General features: G+C 33.5%; 2 protein-coding genes across 2 annotated transcripts; both read right to left on the minus strand.

Moving 5' to 3' along the window:
- Positions 1 to 1,307: 1,307 nt before the first annotated feature.
- Positions 1,308 to 13,945, minus strand: LOC141689407 (putative LRR receptor-like serine/threonine-protein kinase At1g67720). Its single transcript, XM_074493686.1, has 15 exons — positions 13,262 to 13,945; positions 11,400 to 11,931; positions 10,154 to 10,659; positions 9,740 to 9,872; positions 9,494 to 9,565; positions 9,319 to 9,387; positions 9,172 to 9,243; positions 8,814 to 8,882; positions 6,349 to 6,503; positions 6,029 to 6,264; positions 4,320 to 4,446; positions 4,180 to 4,248; positions 3,865 to 4,051; positions 3,235 to 3,370; positions 1,308 to 2,171 (listed from the first exon to the last, which is right to left on the minus strand). The coding sequence occupies exons 1-15, from the start codon at positions 13,335 to 13,337 to the stop codon at positions 1,836 to 1,838; spliced, it is 2,775 nt and encodes a 924-aa protein (XP_074349787.1). The 5' UTR covers positions 13,338 to 13,945; the 3' UTR covers positions 1,308 to 1,835.
- Positions 13,946 to 20,250: 6,305 nt separating this feature from the next.
- Positions 20,251 to 22,158, minus strand: LOC141691726 (uncharacterized). Its single transcript, XM_074496481.1, has 3 exons — positions 22,081 to 22,158; positions 21,680 to 21,730; positions 20,251 to 21,261 (listed from the first exon to the last, which is right to left on the minus strand). Exons 1-3 carry the CDS (start codon positions 22,156 to 22,158, stop codon positions 20,251 to 20,253), a joined length of 1,140 nt encoding a protein of 379 aa, XP_074352582.1.
- Positions 22,159 to 22,321: the final 163 nt, after the last annotated feature.

The raw sequence follows: 22,321 nt of genomic DNA on the forward strand, positions 1-22,321 counted from the left end.
TGAAAATCATACATTAAAATCGATACTTTAATTATTTTCAGTCCATTGTATGTCTTTTGTGCCTCATGCCAGCTAGGTCAAAAAATTGTGCCCCAAAGAACAAGAAAAATATTAAGTATATTATTGAATAATAATAATTGATAATAATAATAATAATTATATTTATAAAGTATTATAGTAAATTAAGGTTGGTAAAAAAAATCTTACAAGTACGTAAATAGTAAGATATAATTATTATAAACAAAAAGATATCACATAAAACTTAATTTATATGTAAACCTATTTAAATTTATATATTAATAAATAAAATCTTAAATAACCCCTTTCATTAAATATGTAAATATAGATATAATTTAAATTAAATTAATAAACTAGAAATTGAATTATTAAAAACTAATATATTGCACAAGTCATTAAAAAAACAAAGTTTTAAAGTGTTTTATAGTTAAGAATAGTAGTCTAAACTAGTTGTCAAGATAATCAATATTCTTATCAAATACTTTACTTAGTAAAATTCGATAACTTAATTAAATTGTTGAAATTAATACAATATTTTTAGTTTAGCTCAAGATAATAATTTATATTTATTTAACATTTAATAACAATTCACGATAGCTATTTGTATATTTTTTTTCATTAAAACGATATTATAAAATATAATATATATATATATATATTATCTAAAAAAATATGCCCCTAAAACTTTTAGGTTCTTGTTCCTATTAGCAGGTTGCACACCCGCACGGCCCTGATCTTGTGTCTACATATATTTTCATTTAATTTTAGATTACATACATTTAATTCTTTGGACTTTCAATTGGGGTTTTCTTTACTATTTTATCCGACACCTTTTTCTCTAGAAATTTTGAAACCCTTGTTGATACTATTTCTCTGAATGGACCTCCTTTTATTTTGGAAATCCAACCCAACCTGAACTCCAAAAAAATTGGTTAAAAGTCCATGCACTTTTTCTTGGAATTCCGACCTAGCTCAAATTTCAAAAAATTCGGATAAAAGTCATGATAAAAGTCTGGCTGGCCCAGAGAAAAGCCCGAATATAAATTCATCTTTTTCTATATAAATTCAACATTTTTAATAGTTTTTAAGAACTAAATGTACAATTAAAAGCAGAAAAAGTTATACTCGATTGATTGTTATTTTGCTACGGTAAATAACAATAATTAGTATAATGTAAAAATTAATAAATGAGAATACTTGAATGTAATATAAAAAAATATATTTTTTTCGATATCTAAACTACTCATAATTCAAGAATCAACATAATATTTTTTGAAACAACTCATCAATCAAGGCACAAAATATAAATTAGTATTAATATATGAATAAAAGAAACTGACTAGGCCCAATCCGTCCCGGTCCGCATGCCCAAAAGGACCGTCATATATTAGATAAAGCATGGCTCCGTCCGTTTTTCAAAAAAACTTGGCCCGATCTGTTTCTATAAAACCCGGGTTGTTTTTTTAAAAGCACAGCCCGATTAGCTTTTTGTGCAATATATGACAAATCTAACTTCCCATGGACAAAACTACTATGATATTTTGCACAATAGCAAGACTTTCATCCATTTTTTTCAGCACTTCAATAAACTTCTTATGTCATGCAAACTCCTCTAAAATTACCTTGTCTGCTCCAGGTGTTGTAACAAATTACTTCTAGTAATCATACAACAAACAGAGCATGACCTGGACTCGGGACCAAATATCTCAAATTTACTAAAACCAATCTGGACTCATAAAAAAATTTGACTTCCAAGATTAGAACTGCATGAAAACAAAAAAATTCCAAGCATCTAAAAAGAATATGAATCACAAGAATCATCGAGCTGTTGGCCGTGCTATGGAGTCATCAATGGACAAGTAATGCTCACTGGCACCAAAATCCAGTGAACCTGCATGCAACGAAGAATGAACTGAGTGCCTCGACATTTCTTCAGAGCTACCATGTCTTACCCCCTCGGCACCCCTTTCTATCACAATGGCATCTTGGATCTCTTTGATGACTTCTGATATTGATGGTCTTGTATTTCCATGTGGCTGAACACACATCAATGCTTTCTCGGCTATTTTCCACATCGATTGAATATCATAGTCACCTTGTAGCGAAGGGTCTATGATTCCTTGAATGTCCCCATTTTCAATGTGCAGCTTTGCCTGTGTGAAAAATTACAAGCAAATATAGGGATGACTTGTTTATGTATAAAAATGGCAAGGAAAAAAACGAGGGAGGAATAAAATACATTAGTAGTCGTAAGAAGTGCTATGCATGTACTAGATTTCACGTGATATCTTGTAACATTTGAAATATTTATTTTCAATTTAGAGCATCGACTCCAACCCATTACACTATTTTGTTGTGATTTAGAAATGACACTACTTTCAAGATAAATTCCAATCCATTTAACTTGGGGGGAAAAACTCCTATTCAGTTGCACTAATTTTACACCTAAAGGAATCTTTCTTGTACTGTATAGCTTATAGCTTAATTTATCGCGCAAGTGAAAAATTAAAGTTGGTGGAAATAACTTAACACCCACACAAAAAAGTGTAGGCGGAAACACAAATGGAATAAATTGTTTATGGTAAGAAGTACAAGGGCAATGTTGGAATTGACAAAAACTCTAAAATTAGTGGAATCTCTAGGGTTGGGTTGGAGAGAAATCTTACACCAAAATGTAGTAAAAGTTTCGATTTGAAGTTGGGTTGGAGATGGTTTTAAGGTTGAAACTGATGCATTTTGACTAGTTGACTGTTCCCTATCATTTTAAAATGAGGTTCACAAATCAAGGGTCTGTTTGATCATGCTCGACAAACCCTTGAGTACGAATTTTAAAAAGTTGGATGGGAGCTACTCAAGGTTGTGGGTTTTCTGGTTGATAGTTTGAATGGGATGGAATCCATATATATAATCCTCCGTACATGTATAAGTTATACCTCCGCACATGTATGAGCTATACATCGAACACAAGTGAGTTGGAAATTGAACTAAACAAACAGATGAAAATTTAATTTTCTAGAAATTACTTCTACTAATAAATTATTAAAAAAGCTTTAAAGTCTTTTGAGGTATGTCAGACATTCCTGAAGTCTCTTTATAAAATATGAGGACAACATGACTGTATCTTAATTGAACGAAGATGAAATATGACCAATAATGCTTTTTAACTTCCAGGGTTTTATAATATATAAGATGTAACTTACAGTTCAAGATGCTTACCCATTGGACTATATTACGACAATTAACCCCAAAACTTTCATTGGATATGGCTTCTTGGCCAGATATCAACTCAAGAAGTATGACCCCAAAACTATAAACATCGCTCTTATCGGTCAACTGCTGGGATATATAATACCTGCACAACATCAAGAATAATCTAATTAAAGTAGCTTATCACCAAATTTTGTTCACTCTCGATATAATAGTAAGTTGAAACGTCAATAATCGTGCAACTACAGAATCCTTAGACTAAAATTGATTTGATTCGACAGATATAAGAATGTCGCAATTAAATTATGAATGCTTACTAGTTACTACCTGCAATGTGACAAAAAAATACAAAATGTTTCTAAGAGGAAAGTGCTATAATATCATGTTGTTTTATTTAGTCCTGGTTTGAGAACTATGCTCGGCTAATTCTTACTGAAGTGACTGTCTGTTATCTACAGCCAAGTGAATTAAAATGCAAAAATCCATGCTTTATATTTAAGAATCTTTCAACATATCTATTAAACTTCCGACCACTCAATGAAACTCTTCAAGTCGTAACAATTCCAAACACCAAATAATTAATTCAACAATTTTACAAGTTACACCCAACAATATTCAAGAAGGAGAAAAATTCCTTACTCCGGGTCCAGATACCCAACAGTGCCTCGAACTATGCTGGATACATGGGAGGCTCCTTCTATGGCAAGTTTTGAAAGACCAAAATCTGAAACTTTTGCTCTCATGTTCATGTCAAGAAGTATATTGCTTGTTTTCAAATCCCTGTGGATGATGGAGGGGACACAGCCGGTATGAAGGTACTCAATACCTGAAATAATAATAAGGCATATTATGATTAACTTTAATAATTTTTTTACTAATCAAGAAATTTAACATTCTCCAATTTTGATCCTCTTAACAAATAATTGAACTACAAAGAAAAAAATTCAACTGAACCTCGGGCAGCATCTTCCGCAATCTCCAGCCGCTTGATCCAACTAATACTTCTCTCACGTGTTAAAGGTCCTAAAAATACCATACCGTGTTACCCATGATGAATAAACTAACTTCTTTTGCACTTAGAAGGTGATGCTTACCATAAAGATGCTCCTTAAGAGTTCCATTATGCATGAACTCATAAACAAGAATGCTCTTTGCATCTTCTTGGCAAAACCCAAGAAACTGTACCAAATTCCTGTGGTGTATTCTTGAGAGAAGAGTCACCTATCAATTGAAACATGTGTTATTTAACAAATTTCAAAATCTGATTTAAACTACAGAGCCAAAGACGCTTCTATGCCAGCATTTACTACTATCTGACGAAGGATGTAAAACTTTATGCGCAAAGAAAATTGAAGCAATCCTACTTAGATACTAATATACTGTAGAGTTACATAAATAACTAATAAAAAAGTTTTTCCTTGAACAAAACCTTAAATAATTTTTTCGTAGAAGACAACATAAATTGAATAACAAAACTTATAATTGAATGTTTGCGTAAACTGATACTAGACCCATCAAGTCTTTTAACAAACATTCGATGTATTGAAATAATTGACAGTAATGAAAACAATAAGAGAAAATGACTAAGGGTGACTAATCTTGGGTGCCTGAAGTGCTGATAAATCACTGCCCCAAAGTATCAAATTTAGGTGACTAAATCTTGGAGAAACCACAATTCTTATACTCTAAAAGATTTCCAACCACGGGAAGAAAATTACTAATCTCAATTCTCAACCAATACAAGAGGGAAATGAGGAAATCAGAGTGAGAAATGAAGCAATCAAAAATTGTAATTATCCTACATGAGATGATAAATAAAGAAATAGAACTGTAACAGACTAAAGAGTAAAGACCACAAACAGTTGGGCTGAAATAGAAATAACTTAACTTAGCAATCTGATAAAACATAGTCCAATAATAGTACGAATAATAAACTACAAGCAGATCCCAATCAACTCACACGGACTACAAGAAGTTCGGTTATATCAAATTGAGTGACATAAAGTGACTGAATAACAATATACCAAATTAGGTCTTTCTGATAGATTTAGAAGTCACGCTTATGACAGACGTAAGAGATAGAAGATTGTGAGGTGTTTGGTCACATCTGCAGGATATAGAGGGATTGCGCTGGTGAGAAGAGTAGAGAATGCTCCATTGAGGAAGTGAGGAGAACAGGTAGGCCACATAGGTTGTAGGACATGATCACTGTGGAATTAGGGCAGCAATTTTTTTGTAGGTTTGGGTTGGAAGAGGGTAAGGTAGCCTTTTTTTGGTTAAGAGTGCATTTGTATACATTAAGTAGCATTTTTCAGACCTGCTTTTTATTGCACTGTTTACATGTTGTTTCATGTGTTCTATTTTTTGCATGCCTCGACTTTCTAATTTCTAAGCAGGTTGTTTCCGCATTGTCTTTCGCCTTCAAAATTCCGTTTTGTAGCAAAAAAAATTTAAGTTCGCAAAATGTTGAAAATGCCTAAATATGCTTGTTTAGAAGTAACATCTTCCAAAATTCATTTAAACATTTATCAAAGCCGAAGCAACCTCTCTCTACTACTAGCCTTCTAGGAGTAAAGCTAAGGCACGTGTACATCTCACCCTCCAAAAGATTACTTACGAATGAGACATATTTGGTATGTGAAATTTGATTTAGTCAATATTAAATCCTACAGTGTTTTAATATGCTGCTAGCAAGACTGATCACAATTCTTCTAAAGTGTCACTATCGCTCAATTAAGCACAAGCAATTTGATAAATACTTGATACTCAAAACATAAACAGGTTTGATGATAGGATCACTTGCCTCGTTTGAAAATTCTCGCTTGCCTTGAAAAGAATTACTAGTTAGAAGTTTTGCTGCTATTTCCCTGCCATCTTTTAGTTTTCCGTAGTAGACAATTCCAAAACCACCTGAGCCAACTTTCTTCTCAAAATTCTTTGTAGCATCCACTAGGTCTGATAATGTGAAGCATTGTGCGGATTCTGTAGCAGCATCACCAAAGGAATTTATAGGTCTATTGAGACTTTGTCGAGATGGGTCTGAAAAACGCAAACATTATCCCCAAATTAGAGAAGCAGGGTTTACACACACCAAAGTAGAAGCAACTTTGAAATATATTCAACCTAGCTTAGGATTTTTCTTTTTTCCTTTATTCATCAAAAAGCAAGAAGCTATAGTAGCTATGACCAGAACTGCAGCTGCAATTGACAATCCAATGATAATTTTGCTGTGGTTTTTACTGCTTCCTCCCTTGTGAAGACCAAGATTTCCCGCATAACTGATGGGAAATATGGTAAATGGAAACAATGAACATACTAAAGTACAGTGATAGATTAAATAATATGTTATAATTGACTGGTAACTAAAAAGGATGAACATGGAGAATCAAGGACTTCCTCAGAGGTGGCGAAAATACTCCTACAACTAGGTGTCATCAAGAGTTTGATTCGATTCTCATCTCTACCGCCCCCTTATAAATATATTAATGGTCAAAAGAAGATGAAAAAGTACGACATATCTAAAGCCAGATAACTATCTATTCATTTTATTTTAAAGAAAGGTGTTATTTAATTACTGTGTAGTCTAAAGCTGGAAATCATGTACCCTAGAGTGAAAGACAATCTAATAAGCTCACTGTGACACACCTGCATGTCTACAGGAGGAAAGTGCAAACATAATTGATATATTACTTCCACTCTTGTTTTTTTACTTGCTCTGTTTGATTGATATATTACTGCCACTCTTGTTTTTTACTTTCCCTTTCTGTTTTTAGCTTTGTAGTATGGTCTCTCTTCAGAGATATACAAAATCACTATCTTCTATGCAAAAAGCATTATTAGTGGAGAAGTCCCGGCAGAAGCCTCTGGAGAGGAAAAAAATTCTCACTGATGTAAAATTTTCAATGACATTAAAAATAATTTTTTTGTCTTTTTTATTATTTTTTATTGTAGCTTTTTAGTTCTAAAACTTTTGTCACTGAAAACACAATGTCAGTCTATGCTCAATTACTGATATGATGAAGACCCTCTCTTAGAAAACAGCTTACTAAATTTGATGGTTGTGTCCTTGAGGCACCCAAGGTATATTTTGATTCTTCTCTAGTTTTCGCGTCTTGCTTTGCATATGTAATTGTCTTTGTTAAATCTCTTACATTCATATTGCATGAAAATTGCGGCTCAAGGTTGGTAGGAATGAAGATTGTATTCCTCGCAATGTTAGATGGAATTTTAATAACAAGGTAATAAATAAATAGATAGTTTAATTTTGAATGAATCGAACTCAGTGTTAACTCTTTACTCCTAGGTTTTGTCTGAAGTTGGGTGGGGGATGACAGAATGTACCCTCAGAAGTGAACTGCTGCAATACACTTTAATAAATATTTTTTCACAAATTAGTGTTAATCATATAGCAGTTGTGCAACTTAATGCTCATAGAAACTACATTCTTGGTGTCTGTCAAAAAACAATAGTGAAACATTTATCGGAGTGTAGATGTGATAATGTGAATCCTACTGAAATGAAGATTTTCATTCACTTTATTTCTTAGTCTGCTTCTTTTCGAGTTCGCTGCACTTTCACATGTATTATTCTCTTCTCCGTATATTCGAGGTTGGGTATCCTGATCCTGAATTATATTATTTGTACGCTTTCCTATGGGAAATATGGTAAAAGGAAACAATGAACATACTAAAGTACAGTGATAGATCAAATAATATGTTCTAATTAACTGGTAACTAAAAAGGATGAACATGGAGAATCAAGGACTTCCTCAGAGGTGGCGAAGGTACTCCTACAACTATGTTTCATCAAGAGTTTAATTCGATTCTCATCTCTACCGCCCCCTTTACTTATAAAGTTATAATTATATTAATGGTAAAAAAAAGATGAAAAAGTATGACACATCTAAAGCCAGATAACTATGTAATTCATTTTATTTTAAAGAAAGGTGTTATTTAATTAATGTGTTGTCTAAAGCTGAAAATCATGTACCCTAGAGTGAAAGACAGACTAATAAGCTCACTGTGACACACCTGCATGTGTACAGGCGAACAGTGTCCATTGCAATAGTTGAGTAAACAAACCAAAGCACCAATACAGACGAAAAGGAATCCAAACGCAAACATAGACATAAGCACATTTACTGATTACAAAACTGTAGGTAAGATACTCTATTAAGACTTGTTAAAACCACAAACCTTTTCAAGCACCACAGCATAGGAATTTCATAATCTTGATGGCAAAAACAATTGTACCCATTCTTGATAATGGAAGAAAGCACAATACAAAAACAACGAAAGGAATCGGGATGTGTACAACTAGTTTACCAAATCTAATATTTGAAAGGAAAACTGGAAGACAGACCTCTGTAACATCTTTGTATATCCTATTAGGAGGATTTCTTACATAAAATAAGACATTATGGGTTCTCTGGTTTCTTGTAGAATCTTCTTTTTTAAAGCAAAGGCCTAGTGGTAATTGACTTGCATTTAAGTATAAGTCAAACGCATTAAACCAAAAAAAAATCGCAAATAGTATAAGATGCTAAACAATTCATCAGACTAAACTGTAAACGAAGGAAAGCTACTCACTTTAAAACCAGATTTTTTTTTAAAAGAGATGACGGTATTGCTCCAGATAATCTGTTATTCTGCAAGTACCTGCATCCAATATCAGAAATTATACAGACATGTACTCAAGAGACAACAGACTGAACAAAAGAGTGATAAATGAATAGAAAAACTAAGAGAAACCCATAAAGTCAAAAATATGGTTTGTGTTATAAAGTAGAGACACTGCAATATAGGCCAGTCAAGAGGTCAAAAACAAATTTATTTTGAAAGTAGAAACAAAATGTAATCCCTTAGAAACTGTTATCAGGTCAAAATAAAATTAATAATAAACAAATTGACTCTATCAACAATTGCAAACATTATTTTGGAAACTTACAGTTCTCTCAAATTGGGCAAGTCACCTAATGAGGAAGGCAGCTCCCCGCTCAACTGATTATTCTCAAGATGTCTATAAAAAAATATTTGAGTTAGTCGAAGTTCTCAATAAAAAGTTATATTTTGTTTGATTGGCTATCAATGTTACATTATTTTCAAGCCTGTGTTTCCAGTAAAATCAGGAATTGGACCAGAAAGAGAATTTCCATCCAGCCATCTGTAACCAAAAAAGTTCAGATGTAGTATAGAGAACGTCAAAAAATTAAGCAGAAAGCAAAGGAAAACTTTACTGGAGCAAATTGCAAATGAGATTTAAAGCTTACAACTCAGTTAAGCTGCCCAATTTTGTCAAGTCCAATGGAATACTCCCAGTCAAATTCATCTCCGACATATTGCTGATAGGTTACAATAAATATACTTGTTAGAGTAGGAAGAAATAAGATTAGTAAATTTTATGCATTTGCATGTAACGATGAGAAAAAAACAATAAGTTCTATTTGGGGCATAATGTTGTTTGGTGTTAAAAGGCTCAATACAAAATTGCATGAACAGAAGGGAAAAGAATATACATTGAAGTTATTCTGGGTTGAGGATCTGAATTACACTGTACCCAGGACCATGGAACTGGCAAACATGGATCACCACCTTCTTGTGCCCAATCTGCTGATGAGTATGTTGAGACTACCCCAGCAATAGCCAATTCTGAAATTCTTACCAATATACAATGAGATATGATTCAAATCGGAATTAAGTCCTTTTTCAACTAAAGGATCTACTCAGTAAATGCTACAGAAATTTCTTTTTTGGAGACGGGAAAGAGATGTATATTTTCTGCTTCTGCTGAATACCAAATAAAAAACACTAGAGGAATAAGTTAAAATACATAGCTCTATTAAAAAAAAAGAATCGGAGGTTGAGGATTGATCAGTGGAGATGCAGGTAGCAAATGGACACTATCACTGAAAAAGGTAAATTCTTCTTACCATCCAAAGAACCTTCACTTTTCTTCAGGTATTTATTGATCTCCATTGCGTTTAAAAGTGGCCCTTCCGTAGAATCAGGTGTCTTTGCAAATTTAAAAGATAAAACAAAAGGAAGGGATAAGTTGGTGAACCCTGGTTCATACATACGGTATTTCCCTAAAGCATTTTCTTCTATGTCCACAATAAGTTTGCTGATTTCAGGATTCCCGGGTAGTACTAGCCTGAATTTCCTGACATGATCAGGATCCAAGTCTTCAATTTCTGCAAAATAGGTGGATGCCCAGCCAAATCCTGGAAACCCATCCAAGTTCATGCGGTACGTTAGAGACCCATTTCTACCAATGACAGCTGTCTGCATCACTTTCTGAGGTGGACTCTCATCTTTGCTAACAAAGACTGGCATTTTAGTTGATATCTTTTCAGTTCCAGCAGCAACATCAACAAGATAATTTGCTTTTTTAATTGAATCAGATTCCCAAATTCTATCAAATGGGTCATCGGGATACCTATATTAAAAACATAGGATTACTGCTCGAACTTCTTGTCGAAGAAAATTGTTTTATAATCTACAGATAACTACCTGCCAAATGCAACTCTACATACACAATACTGAGTATTCGTTTCTTGCATTTTTTAAAATAATAAATGTAACTTCTCTTTATAAGAAACTGCAGAAGAAAAAGGAGACAAAATGTTTGGGCCCAGATATCATAGGAAGACAGACAGAACAGTAGACTTAATCATGTGGCCAAAGTAGCACATATATGTCATGGCGCCAGTCAGTAACATAATATTTTAATTAGCTATAAATGCATTTAGAATATATACTCTACACTTCATGTCCGTTGTTTTTCTCAACAGGGTTTTTATAATAGGCTGATGAATTAAGTGGCCACCTTTTGTTGAAGTAGAGGCATGGAAGTAATTTTTTTTCCTATATGAGATCAAGCTAAAATTTGATCACATTTGTCTCATTTCTTTTGTGCATTTTAGCCAAGAATGTTACGAATACACATTCATATCTGTATCTTTTTTATTTGCATAGATGGACCTTAATTTTATAAAATTATTTGTCATGTATAATATTATACATGTGCGTGTGTGTGTGGCAGGTAGCTAAAACAATTTATCGTGGGGTCTGGTTTCCGCATGAGGTCACAGTCCCTCCGCCTTTGAGTAGGACTACAAAGACAAGAAACATTTACTTAAAACAAGGTAAGAAAAATTGTATGTAATCTGACTGTACCTAACTGGAGCCTCACTTTCTGCACCAAAATTAATTCTTGCTGAGACGCTTAAAAAGAACTGGTTCTCAAATTCCGTGAGATAAATTGAACCATTGAATTGACGTAGTTCTAGAGTCGAAATAAATGGCTGCCCTGTAGTAGCATTGGATAAACAGACACTGATGCTTGAATCTAAAGCCAAAAAGATCAACTCCTGAACCTCTATTGTATTAGCATCGGAAACGACAATGGTTGCCCAGCGAGTTGGCCCTAGGGAGATGTCAAACTTTGGGTACACATTATTTTTGTCGAAGTTGCCATACAAGAAGGTTGCTCTTACAAGGTACCTTGTCCTACTTGTGACATTAAAGGTGTAACAATACTTTCTATTATCAGCTGGAAAATATCTCACACTAGTATATTGCTTTCTTGTCTCATCTGCAACAGATATATTTGCAATTTCGCCATGCTTGACCAGATTATCAGGAGTCCACAGAAGCCCACGTTCGTCAGTGAAATTGTCTTTGCCTCCACAATCGTAACTTACAAAACCTGAATTATATTGGTAATGCTGTCAGCTGAATTCATTATAAAGGAAAGTTGGGAGAGAGCAAAAACAAAACACAAACAGTTGGAATTTGTATTGCGTCATAGCATTCAACTTCTATGTAAACTTTCCGCACGCATGTGAATGAAGAAAACGCTTATAGTTAACAAAACAAGTTCCATAGAGGCATCATAATGACACTCTTTACAGTATAGGGACCGGAAATATATATATATGTGATTTAACTGGCACACCATGACAGGATATGAGAATCGCTTGTCTGCCAAATACTAAGGTTTATGCAGGACTGACCTGTACATAAATGTGTGTGTGTGTGTTCTGAATGAATACATTTCTTTTGGCGATCCTACAAGGTCAAATTCGAATAATAGGTTTTATTAGTGAGGAAATAATGTCTAAAGGTTGGCGTAACCTTGATACTCAATATATGTTAATGGCCAACAGAATATGTCAAAGTACAGTAAACTAAACAACACAATAAAACGTGATTGAGCTTGTACTCATCAAGCAATCATTCTAATTATGTTGTAAACATGTAAAGTGCGAATCAAAGTTTGAATATGTCCGTAACTGAACATTTTAATTTAGTCATGTGATATATATATATATATATATATATATATATATATACCATGTAGTTCTCAATTCTTGTGTAATACGGACAATTTAAAATTTTACACAAAAGCCTTAAATATATTTAGAATATAAGAATCTTACACAAAAGTTTAACACAATTTCCAAAACTTCATAATCATTAATTGGAGGAAAAAAGGAGTTAATCTCAGGACACTCGGACATATGTATTTTCAGCAAAACATCAACACCGAAAATGTTTAGAATTGCAGAGGTTCGCAACATTTCCAATGCAATAATACCAAAAATAAAGAGGCTACACAATCTTTAGCAACACTAAACTTGGATTATAAAATTGGACGATATTCCTACAAAAAAACAATGTATTTAAGAGAATCACAGTCAAGAGACATACATTTTGTCCTGTATCTAAGGAAGTAAGTTGGTCAATGTAAATATATAATAAATGTAATGGCATCACAGTTACAAGCCATCAACTAGATACCAAATGTAACAACTACAGATTATTTTAATTACATAAAAAAGTAAATCATAGTGTGCAATATTTCACATCATCTCAAAACATTACAAACCAAACCATCAACAATTTCAGAGAAACAAAAATGGATCATGTAACATAATATATATAAGCAATAAGTTGATCTATATTAACAAAATAAAGACAGACGGAGAGGGGAGAGAGGGAGAGAGAGAGGGAGAGAGAGAGAGAGAGAGAGAGACCTGGCTGGGCTAAGGAGATATGAAGAATGAGAAAGAAGCAAAAGGGCAGCAACAACATGATAAACCTCCACTCCATTACTAAAATTTACAGAATGAAGATTGAGAAGAAGAGAAATAAAGTGAAATGGGGGTGGGTATGTAGTGTAAAAGTGTTTTGAATGTATAGGGACCTAATAATGTAAAAAATGAGGGGAAGAGGTTGAAAATTTGGGAAATGACAGCGAAGGAGGAGGGGGGGGGGGTAATCAAGAAACACAGCTTGCTGCTCTCACTCTTGTGTGCCCAGTGCCTGCCCCTTTAATAATTTGAGAGAGAGAGAGAGTAAAAAAGTGATGTTTATGGAAAATTATAGAGAGAGATGAATAAAGTGAGGGGTTTATAGGACTAAAACAGAGAGAGAGAGAGGAGAGGCATTTGCTTTAGTGAATGGGTCCCATTTGGGGGGTGGTGATGATCTAATAAGAGAAGAGGTTTGTCAAGTGAAGGAGTTTGGAAGGGGTGTGTTTGTGTAACTTAACTCAACTGCATTCCCAAGAGTGAAGCGGGAGTGTGGGACCCATCATTTCCTTAAATTGGACTCCGTCGACCAACAACGATAGGAGGATACTACTACTACTACTTTTTATAATTTATGTGTAACAGGAGAAGACCGGAGTCGCCAAGATCATTTGCAGGTGAGTGAGCTCCCACTCTAACATCATTTGCATTTGCATACCCATCTTATTTTGGATTTTTGTCCCTATCATTTTCCAAATTATTATATGTTTTACAATACTTTCTTTAACCTATGAAAATGGTTACATCTCGGATATATCTCGGTTGAGATACTGATTTTTGATTTATTGGATAATTTTTTAAAAAATTAGATAATTTAACGGCGATTTATCAGCAATCGATTAAATTGGACAATTTTTTTGATAAATTTTTTAGCAATTTATCAGTAATTTTTTATAAATCAGACGACTTTTATAACAGGGTTGTTATCTACTATTTAGAGGGTATAATAATATCTCAAAGAAAAAATTATCAAAATACCGAAATTTTAATCTCATAAGAATTTAAATAAAATATAAGGGAGAGTTGCAAGCTTCAGTTGATAGGAATGATCGAGGGAAAACTGCTATCTATTTAAATACGAGTACTTAACTAATTTTTTTTAGGAAATTTAGGGGTTATAAACTCTGGCCTTATTGACCCGTGTTTGTGTATTGGATTTATAATTTATAAATTGGATTTATAACTTATAAGTTAACTAGCTTACGGTGTGCGATGCACGGGTTTTGATTAATATTTATATTTTTTTTTATATATAATTTATTGAAATTTTATATAAGTAATTATATACTAAATAATGATTATATAATTATAATTTTATTGTTTATAATTTCAAGTTAAGTTCAAATAGTATAAATAATATATGATTGATGGAATCTTATTCATAAATAATAATGTAAATATTTGTTGTTGGTAAGATTCAAACCTGAAAACTTATATGTATCTTTATATATAATAATATAAATGTTTGTTGTTAACGGTATTCGAACTTTAGAACTTATATGTATCTTATAAATAATAATATAAATGTTTGTTGTTGACGGGATTCGAACCTGAGACCTTGTGTAGTGTATTTTTTAGTATTTGGATCTAACGGCTCTGATTATTTGATTAAAAAAATCTGACGGTCGTGATAGAAAGGGATAACTAAAATGAGGGTAACCAAACTACAAATTATATTTCATTCCGGTTATTATAGTATAGTATAGATAAGTTGAATGTTAGGAGGGACATATTTTTTTTTAACTTATTCGAGTTTTCATTTTTTTATTAATTTTAGTTTTAATTTTATGTTTGTAAATATTATTTGAATTTAAAATTCACAAATTAAGATAGTTGTATTTAAAAATTATTTTTTTATAATTTATTTAAGTAAAAAAAATATTCTGACTTATAAATAAATTATCCAAACACTTGTATAACTCATAAGTTTTCATCAACTTATCACATATAAGTAATTTATGCATTTAAGTCAAAAGTTACCTATTTTAAAATTTCTCAAACGGACACTCAATACATTCTCCAAATAACTAAGGGATCGTTTGGTCCAGTAAATTTGGATATCGAGTATGGGTTTTGTCCATTTCAAACTCACACATAATGTTTGGTTCATAATTTTTATTTGCTGAAACTCAGACCCGAAATCCAAAAGGATATGAGATATAAGATTCATCTTATTATTCATCTTTATTTTTACAATTAAATACAATTTTAGTACACATATTTTAAATTTGATATATTATTTAATTATTTAATAAAATGATAATATTTTTTATTTAATGCCAATTAGTAAGATTTAATTTATTAAAAACTATTAAATTATTATCTAAATGATTAAATTATATTATACTAATCATATACATTTTATTATTTTTTTTAAAATAGTGTAGAAACTTAATTTCAATGTATACTGTATACATACATATAATTATAAACTCAAAATTGAGATATCGATTATATTTAAAATTAAACAGACTCATTCCAACACTGAACCAAATATATATATAAGAAATCATTCATCATCTTGGTACATGCTTAACCCGATTTCTGATTCCACAAACTAATACCGGCTTCTGAACTAAACTACCCTCGAGAACTTTGGAATATTACGTTACCTATGTTTTCATACTTGGGTTATCAATTAATTTATTAGTGAAGTAGTATACGATAATTAGCTAATTGCAATATGTGGGGTTGCTTTGCTATAAAAATCAGTTAATTTTTTAAAAATTGTCAATAAATTATTATTAAATCAATTAAAAATAATTGACCGATTAAATAATCATCGATAAATCAATCAATTTTTAAATAAATTATTGATATCTCAATCGATTAATTTAAATTTTCAGACAACAAAAAGAAAGGCTTATACAGAGTGTGATGAAAATATAAAGGGAAAAAAGAGGAGACTATTGTAATATCCTAGCTATAAAAGAACTACCGGAGAGCTACTAAATTTAACAGAAGGAGGTAAGAAGCTGAGCATAGAAAGAAAGCTCGGGTGCATCTTTCTTCATTACCGAGTGTGGCTATTTATAGCCAATGTGAATTTGCAAGAAGCCAAGAACATTAAATGCATACACAAATTCTACTCCTATAAATCATAGTCCTACTATTTGATTCATTGACCACATGCATGGCAATCACTATATTACAACACTCCCTTTTGATTGTCATGATAGTGTGGATCATCAATTGCCTCGTTAAAACCCTGTCAAAGAAAAACCCAGTGGGATAAAAACTTTAACGAAGGAAAAAGAGTACAATCTCCCCTTGGAAGAAAACATCAATCACTGGAATTTTGTTGCAGCATATTCTTGAGTCGACGCATTCCAATGTTATGTCGCAGCTTTGCAAAGGTTGAATTTGGTAATGATTTTATGAATAAATCTGCAAGGTTGTCACATGATTGAATTTGTTGTACATCAATTTCTCCATTCTTTTGAAGCTCATGAGTATAGAAGAATTTTGGTGAAATGTGCTTCGTCTTGTCTCCTTTGATGTATCCCTCTTTGAGTTGATCAATGCATGCAGTGTTATCCTCAAACATAACAGTAGGACTTCTCGTGATGTCCGGCAATCCACATGATTCTTGAATGTTCTTGATAATAGATCGCAACCAAACACATTCTCTACTGGCTTCGTGAATTGCAATTAGTTCTGAGTGATTTGTTGAGGTTGCCACTGTAGTTTGCTTCGTGGATTTCCATGAAATGGTTGTACCGCAATATGTGAATACATATCCAGTTTGTGATTTTCCAAAATGAGGATCTGATAGATATCCAGCGTCTGCATATCCAATCAACTGAGATGTCGAGTTTTCTGGAAAGAATAACCCAAAATCAACGGTTCCACGAAGATAACGAAATATATGCTTGATCCCATTCCAATGTCTGGCCATCGGAGCAGAGCTAAATCTAGCCAATAAATTGACAGCAAAGGCAATATCTGGCCTTGTATTATTCGCAAGATACATAAGTGCACCAATTGCTCCAAGATATGGGATTTCAGGACCAAGAACTTTTTCATCATCTTCTCGTGGTCGAAATAGATCTTTATCTGGTTCTAAAGATCTAACCACCATTGGAGTAGTCAACGGATAAGATTTATCCATGTAAAATCTGCTCAAAACCTTTTCTGTATATGTAGATTGGTGGAGGAAAATTCCTGATGACAAGTGCTCGACTTGTATACCAAGACAATATTTTGTCTTCCCAAGATCTTTCATTTCAAACTCTGTCTTTAGATATATGACAGCTTCATCAACCTCTGTAGTTGTTCCTACAAGGTTTAAATCATCCACATATACAGCAATAATCACAAAACCAAATTGTGATTTTTTGATAAAAACACATGGACAAATTTGATTACTAATATACCCATTCTTTTGTAAATAACGACTAAGTCTGTTATACCACATACGACCAGATTGTTTCAATCCATACAATGATCGTTGAAGTTTAATGGAGTATATATGACGAGGTTTCTTGAACTCATCCATTTTTAATCCTTCTGGGATTTTCATAAAAATATCACTATCGAGTGATCCATATAGGTATGCAGTAACAACGTCCATAAGACGTGTTTCTAATTTTTCTTTAGATGCCATACCTAATATAAAACGAAAAGTAATTCCATCCATTACTGGCGAGTATGTCTCATGATAATCAATGCCAGGCCTTTGAGAAAACCCTTGTGCTACAAGTCGGGCTTTATATCTCACAATTTCATTCTTTTCATTTCTTTTTCTTATGAATACCCATTTATTCCCAACAGGGTTCACACCGATTGGTGTTTGGATAACAGGTCCAAATACTTCTCTTTTGCGCAATGAATTTAATTCTGTTTGAATTGCGTCTTTCCATTTTAGCCAGTCTTTTCTTTGACGGCATTCATCCACACTTTGTGGTTCAGGATCAGAATTTATGTCGACATCCAATGCCGCTGAATACACAAATACATCATCGATTATGGCTTTACTTCGATCCCATAATTTCATATCATGCACATAATTTATTGAAATTTCATGATTGTTTAATCCCGAATCTTCAGGGACGGGAATCTCTTCAGGAGATAATACCACTTCGGGGGTATTTGCTTCTTCTGGAGCATGTGCCACTTCAGGGGCAATTTTCTTTGTCTTTCTTTTTCTTGGTGCAACATCTTTCGCACCGACCGGTCTACCACGCTTCAGGCGTGGCTTTGAATCTGTAACCAATTCATTTGTACTTGATTTTTGAATTGGTATATCTACTCTAGCTGGAGTATTTACTGCAGGTATATGAGATTTAATTACATTTCTAGAATCGTTAAATGCGTCAGGCATTTGGTTTGCGATATTTTGCATATGTATGATTCTTTTAACTTCAAGTTCGCATTTACCGGTACGTGGATCTAGAAAATGTAACCCCGATGCATTTCATGTTATGTCAGGATTAATCTTATTCACATGTTTATCTCCCCCTAAGGGAGGAAACAAAGATTCGTCAAAATGACAATCTGCGTATCGTGCAGTAAATAAGTCTCCAGTTAGTGGTTCAAGATATCTAATTATAGATGTTGAATCAAAACCAACATAGATACCTATTCTTCTTTGAGCTCCCATCTTCGATCTCTGTGGTGGAGCAATCGATACATATACAGCACTTCCGAAGATTTTGAAATGAGAAATATTAGGGATTTGACCAAGTACCATCTGTAGTGGAGAATGTTGATTATAGGCAGTTGGTCTAATCCTTATAAGATTAGCAGCATGAAGTATTGCATGACCCCAAATAGATGTAGGTAATTTGGCTTTCAATAACAACGGTCTTGCAATAAGTTGAAGTCTTTTGATAAAGGACTCGGCTAACCCATTTTGTGTATGTACATGAGGAACTGGGTGCTCAACTGAAATTCCTACAAACATGCAATAGTCAACAAAGGTTGCAGATGTGAACTCACCGGCATTATCTAAACGAATTGACTTAATACAATGGTCTGGGAATTGAGCTCGCAACTTGATTATCTGGGCAAGTAATTTTGCAAAAGCATCATTACGAGTTGAGAGAAGACAAACATGAGACCATCTAGTTGAGGCATCTATTAGTACCATGAAGTACCTAAATGGACCAGATGATGGGTGGATCGGTCCACATATGTCGCCCTGTATCCTTTCTAGAAAACTTGGACTTTCAAGCTTAACTTTAGTAGGAGATGGCCGAGTAATCAATTTTCCTAAAGAACATGCCGAACATGGAAGGTCATTTTTAGAAAGAACTTTAAGATCTCTAAGAGGATGTCCGGTAGAATTCTCTATAATACGACGCATCATAGAGACTCCGGGATGACCTAATCTTTCATGCCAAAGGGTAAATGATTTTGGATCTATGAGTTTGGAAGCAATGACATTGTGTGACTCAATGGTTCTGATTTTCATCATATATAATCCTGAGGAAAGTGACTGAAACTTTTCTAAGATTTTTTTGTTGCTAGAATTAGCAGAAGTAATAAGGAGATATTCTTTACCAGCCTCAGAAGTGGTTTCGATGTGAAAATTGTTAAATCTGATATCCTTAAAACTAAGAAGATTTCTAGTGGACTTACTAGAAAATAATGCATTTAGAATATGTATGTGTGTACCATTAGGTAAGACGAAACTAGCTTTTCCAAAACCTTCGATTATATTAGATACGCCAGAAATCGTTCCAACTTGAGCTTCAATTTTGGTTATATGGGTAAAGTATTTTTTATTTTGTAGAATCGTATGAGTTGTACCACAATCAGCAATGCATATATCTTCATAATCCATTCTGTATATAATTAAGAAACATGATTTATTTGATAAGAACATAACACATTACATAGATAAAATAAAGCACACAGTACGCACTAGTAACTATAGTAATTCGGACCATTAATGCTCATTCCTCCGGTTACTAATAATTTTATGAAAACTAATCCTCAACCTCCCACATGGGAGTTTCGTTAGTCTCATTAGGACCATTAACGCTTATTCCCCCGGTTGATATTATAAGAGAATCATCTAAGTTGTTGGCGAAATTGGTTTCCACCATTTTCCCTTTTGATCTTTTAGATGACTGATATAAATCAACAAGATGTTGTGGGATATAACAATTACGTGACCAATGCCCTTCCATTCCACACTTGTGACATAAATTGTTAGTTTTCCCTCCTTGTGGTGCCTTTCTTTTGCTCTGTGTTTCAGGTTGCCACTTCTGGTGACCAAAGCTATAATAAGGACGAAAATGCCCACGACCACGACCTCGTCCACGGTAGCGACCATGGCCTCGTCCACCTCTATGCCCTTTTCCACGTACATTCTGCTGGAATGTCGTGTTATTTACTTCTGGTAAAGGGGCAGATCCCGTTGGACGGGATTGATGATTCTTAATCACCAATTCATGATTCTGCTCGGCAACAAGGAGGGTTGAAAGGAGATCCCCAAACTTGGTAAACTTGCGCTCCCTGTACATCTCGGCTAAGTTGATATTATTGGGATGAAAAGTGGATAATGTTTTGTCGATCTTTCTTTTCTCAGTAACAATCTCACCACACATAATGAGCCTAGAACTTATTTTGAATAGTGCTGAGCTATATGCCTGAACACTCTTAAAATCTTGAACCCTTAGATTAGCCCAATCATTTTCAGCTGCAGGTAGATAAACTAGTTTCTGATGATCGAACCTATCCTTTAGATTTTCCCATAAAATAAAGGGATCCTCGACTTCTAGGTACTCAGATTTTAGATCTTCATGCATGTGGTGTCGAAGGAAAATAATAGAGGTAAAATTTTCTTCAATTGTGGATGTGTTTTCTGCCTTTATTGTGTTGCCTAATTTCTTTGAACCCAAATGCAACTTTACATCTTGTACCCACGATAGATAATTCTCCCCAGAAATGTCCAATGCAACGAACGACAAGTTTGTAAGATTTGTCATTTTAATCTGAATTTAACACCAAAATTATTAACTTAAATTTTCAATATAAATATTACATACAATCCTACTGAATCTGGTGCGTTAACAAGTAAGCAATAATAAATGTGTACATCATTATTATCATCGATATTATAAATAGATCTATATATAAAATGACAAATGGATTTTCACCCGCCATACGGACGTCTGCGTATACAGGTTATCTCCAACCAAGTGGAAAATCCTGCATAAGTTAGTTAGGCACAAAAGAATTATTATCCGATAGGCAGACAATTTATAAATCAATGTTCCCACTATATTTCGGTATTACCCAAAATTATATGGTACCGTAAATAGGCGGTGCTCCGGCCATATGTAGTTAAAATATTAGTAGAGGGTGTAACCACGTCTACTCATATATATGTACATTTAAATAAAATTATACCTTCTCACTTCCGGCAGGGCTTCGTGCTGATAACGTATTGTAATATCCTAGCTATATAAGAACAACCGGAGAGCTACTAAATTTAACAGAAGGAGGTAAGAAGCTGAGCATAGAAAGAAAGCTCGGGTGCATCTTTTTTCATTACCGAGTGTGGCTATTTATAGCCAATGTGAATTTGCAAGAAGCCAAGAACATTAAATGCATACACAAATTCTACTCCTATAAATCATAGCCCTACTATTTGATTCATTGACCACATGCATGACAATCACTATATTACAAAACAAAAGAGACCGGATTGATTGATTCATATTAAAAAAGTGGTGGAGACTAAACTTTTGTGATCTTAGAATTATGTATCGTACGTACCTGCTTTTTTTCCCTAATAGTAAGTGGAATACATATTCCATATCCACTCTCCACAAACACTGTGCCATGCCATCTGCACGCAATTCCACGTGAGCTTGCATCATTTCCATGATTTACACCAGTATATCCCTTTAAGATTGAGATCTCGCCTTTTCTTTTTTATTTCAATTTTTTTTTTTAATTTTCTAATTTAGACATATTTAAGTTTAAAGATTTACAGGAGACCAAATCTGTTGAACCAAAATCGAAAATACTAACATAATTGACGGACGT

The sequence above is a fragment of the Apium graveolens genome, chromosome 10, assembly GCF_009905375.1.
Source record: "Apium graveolens cultivar Ventura chromosome 10, ASM990537v1, whole genome shotgun sequence".
NCBI lineage: Eukaryota > Viridiplantae > Streptophyta > Magnoliopsida > Apiales > Apiaceae > Apium > Apium graveolens.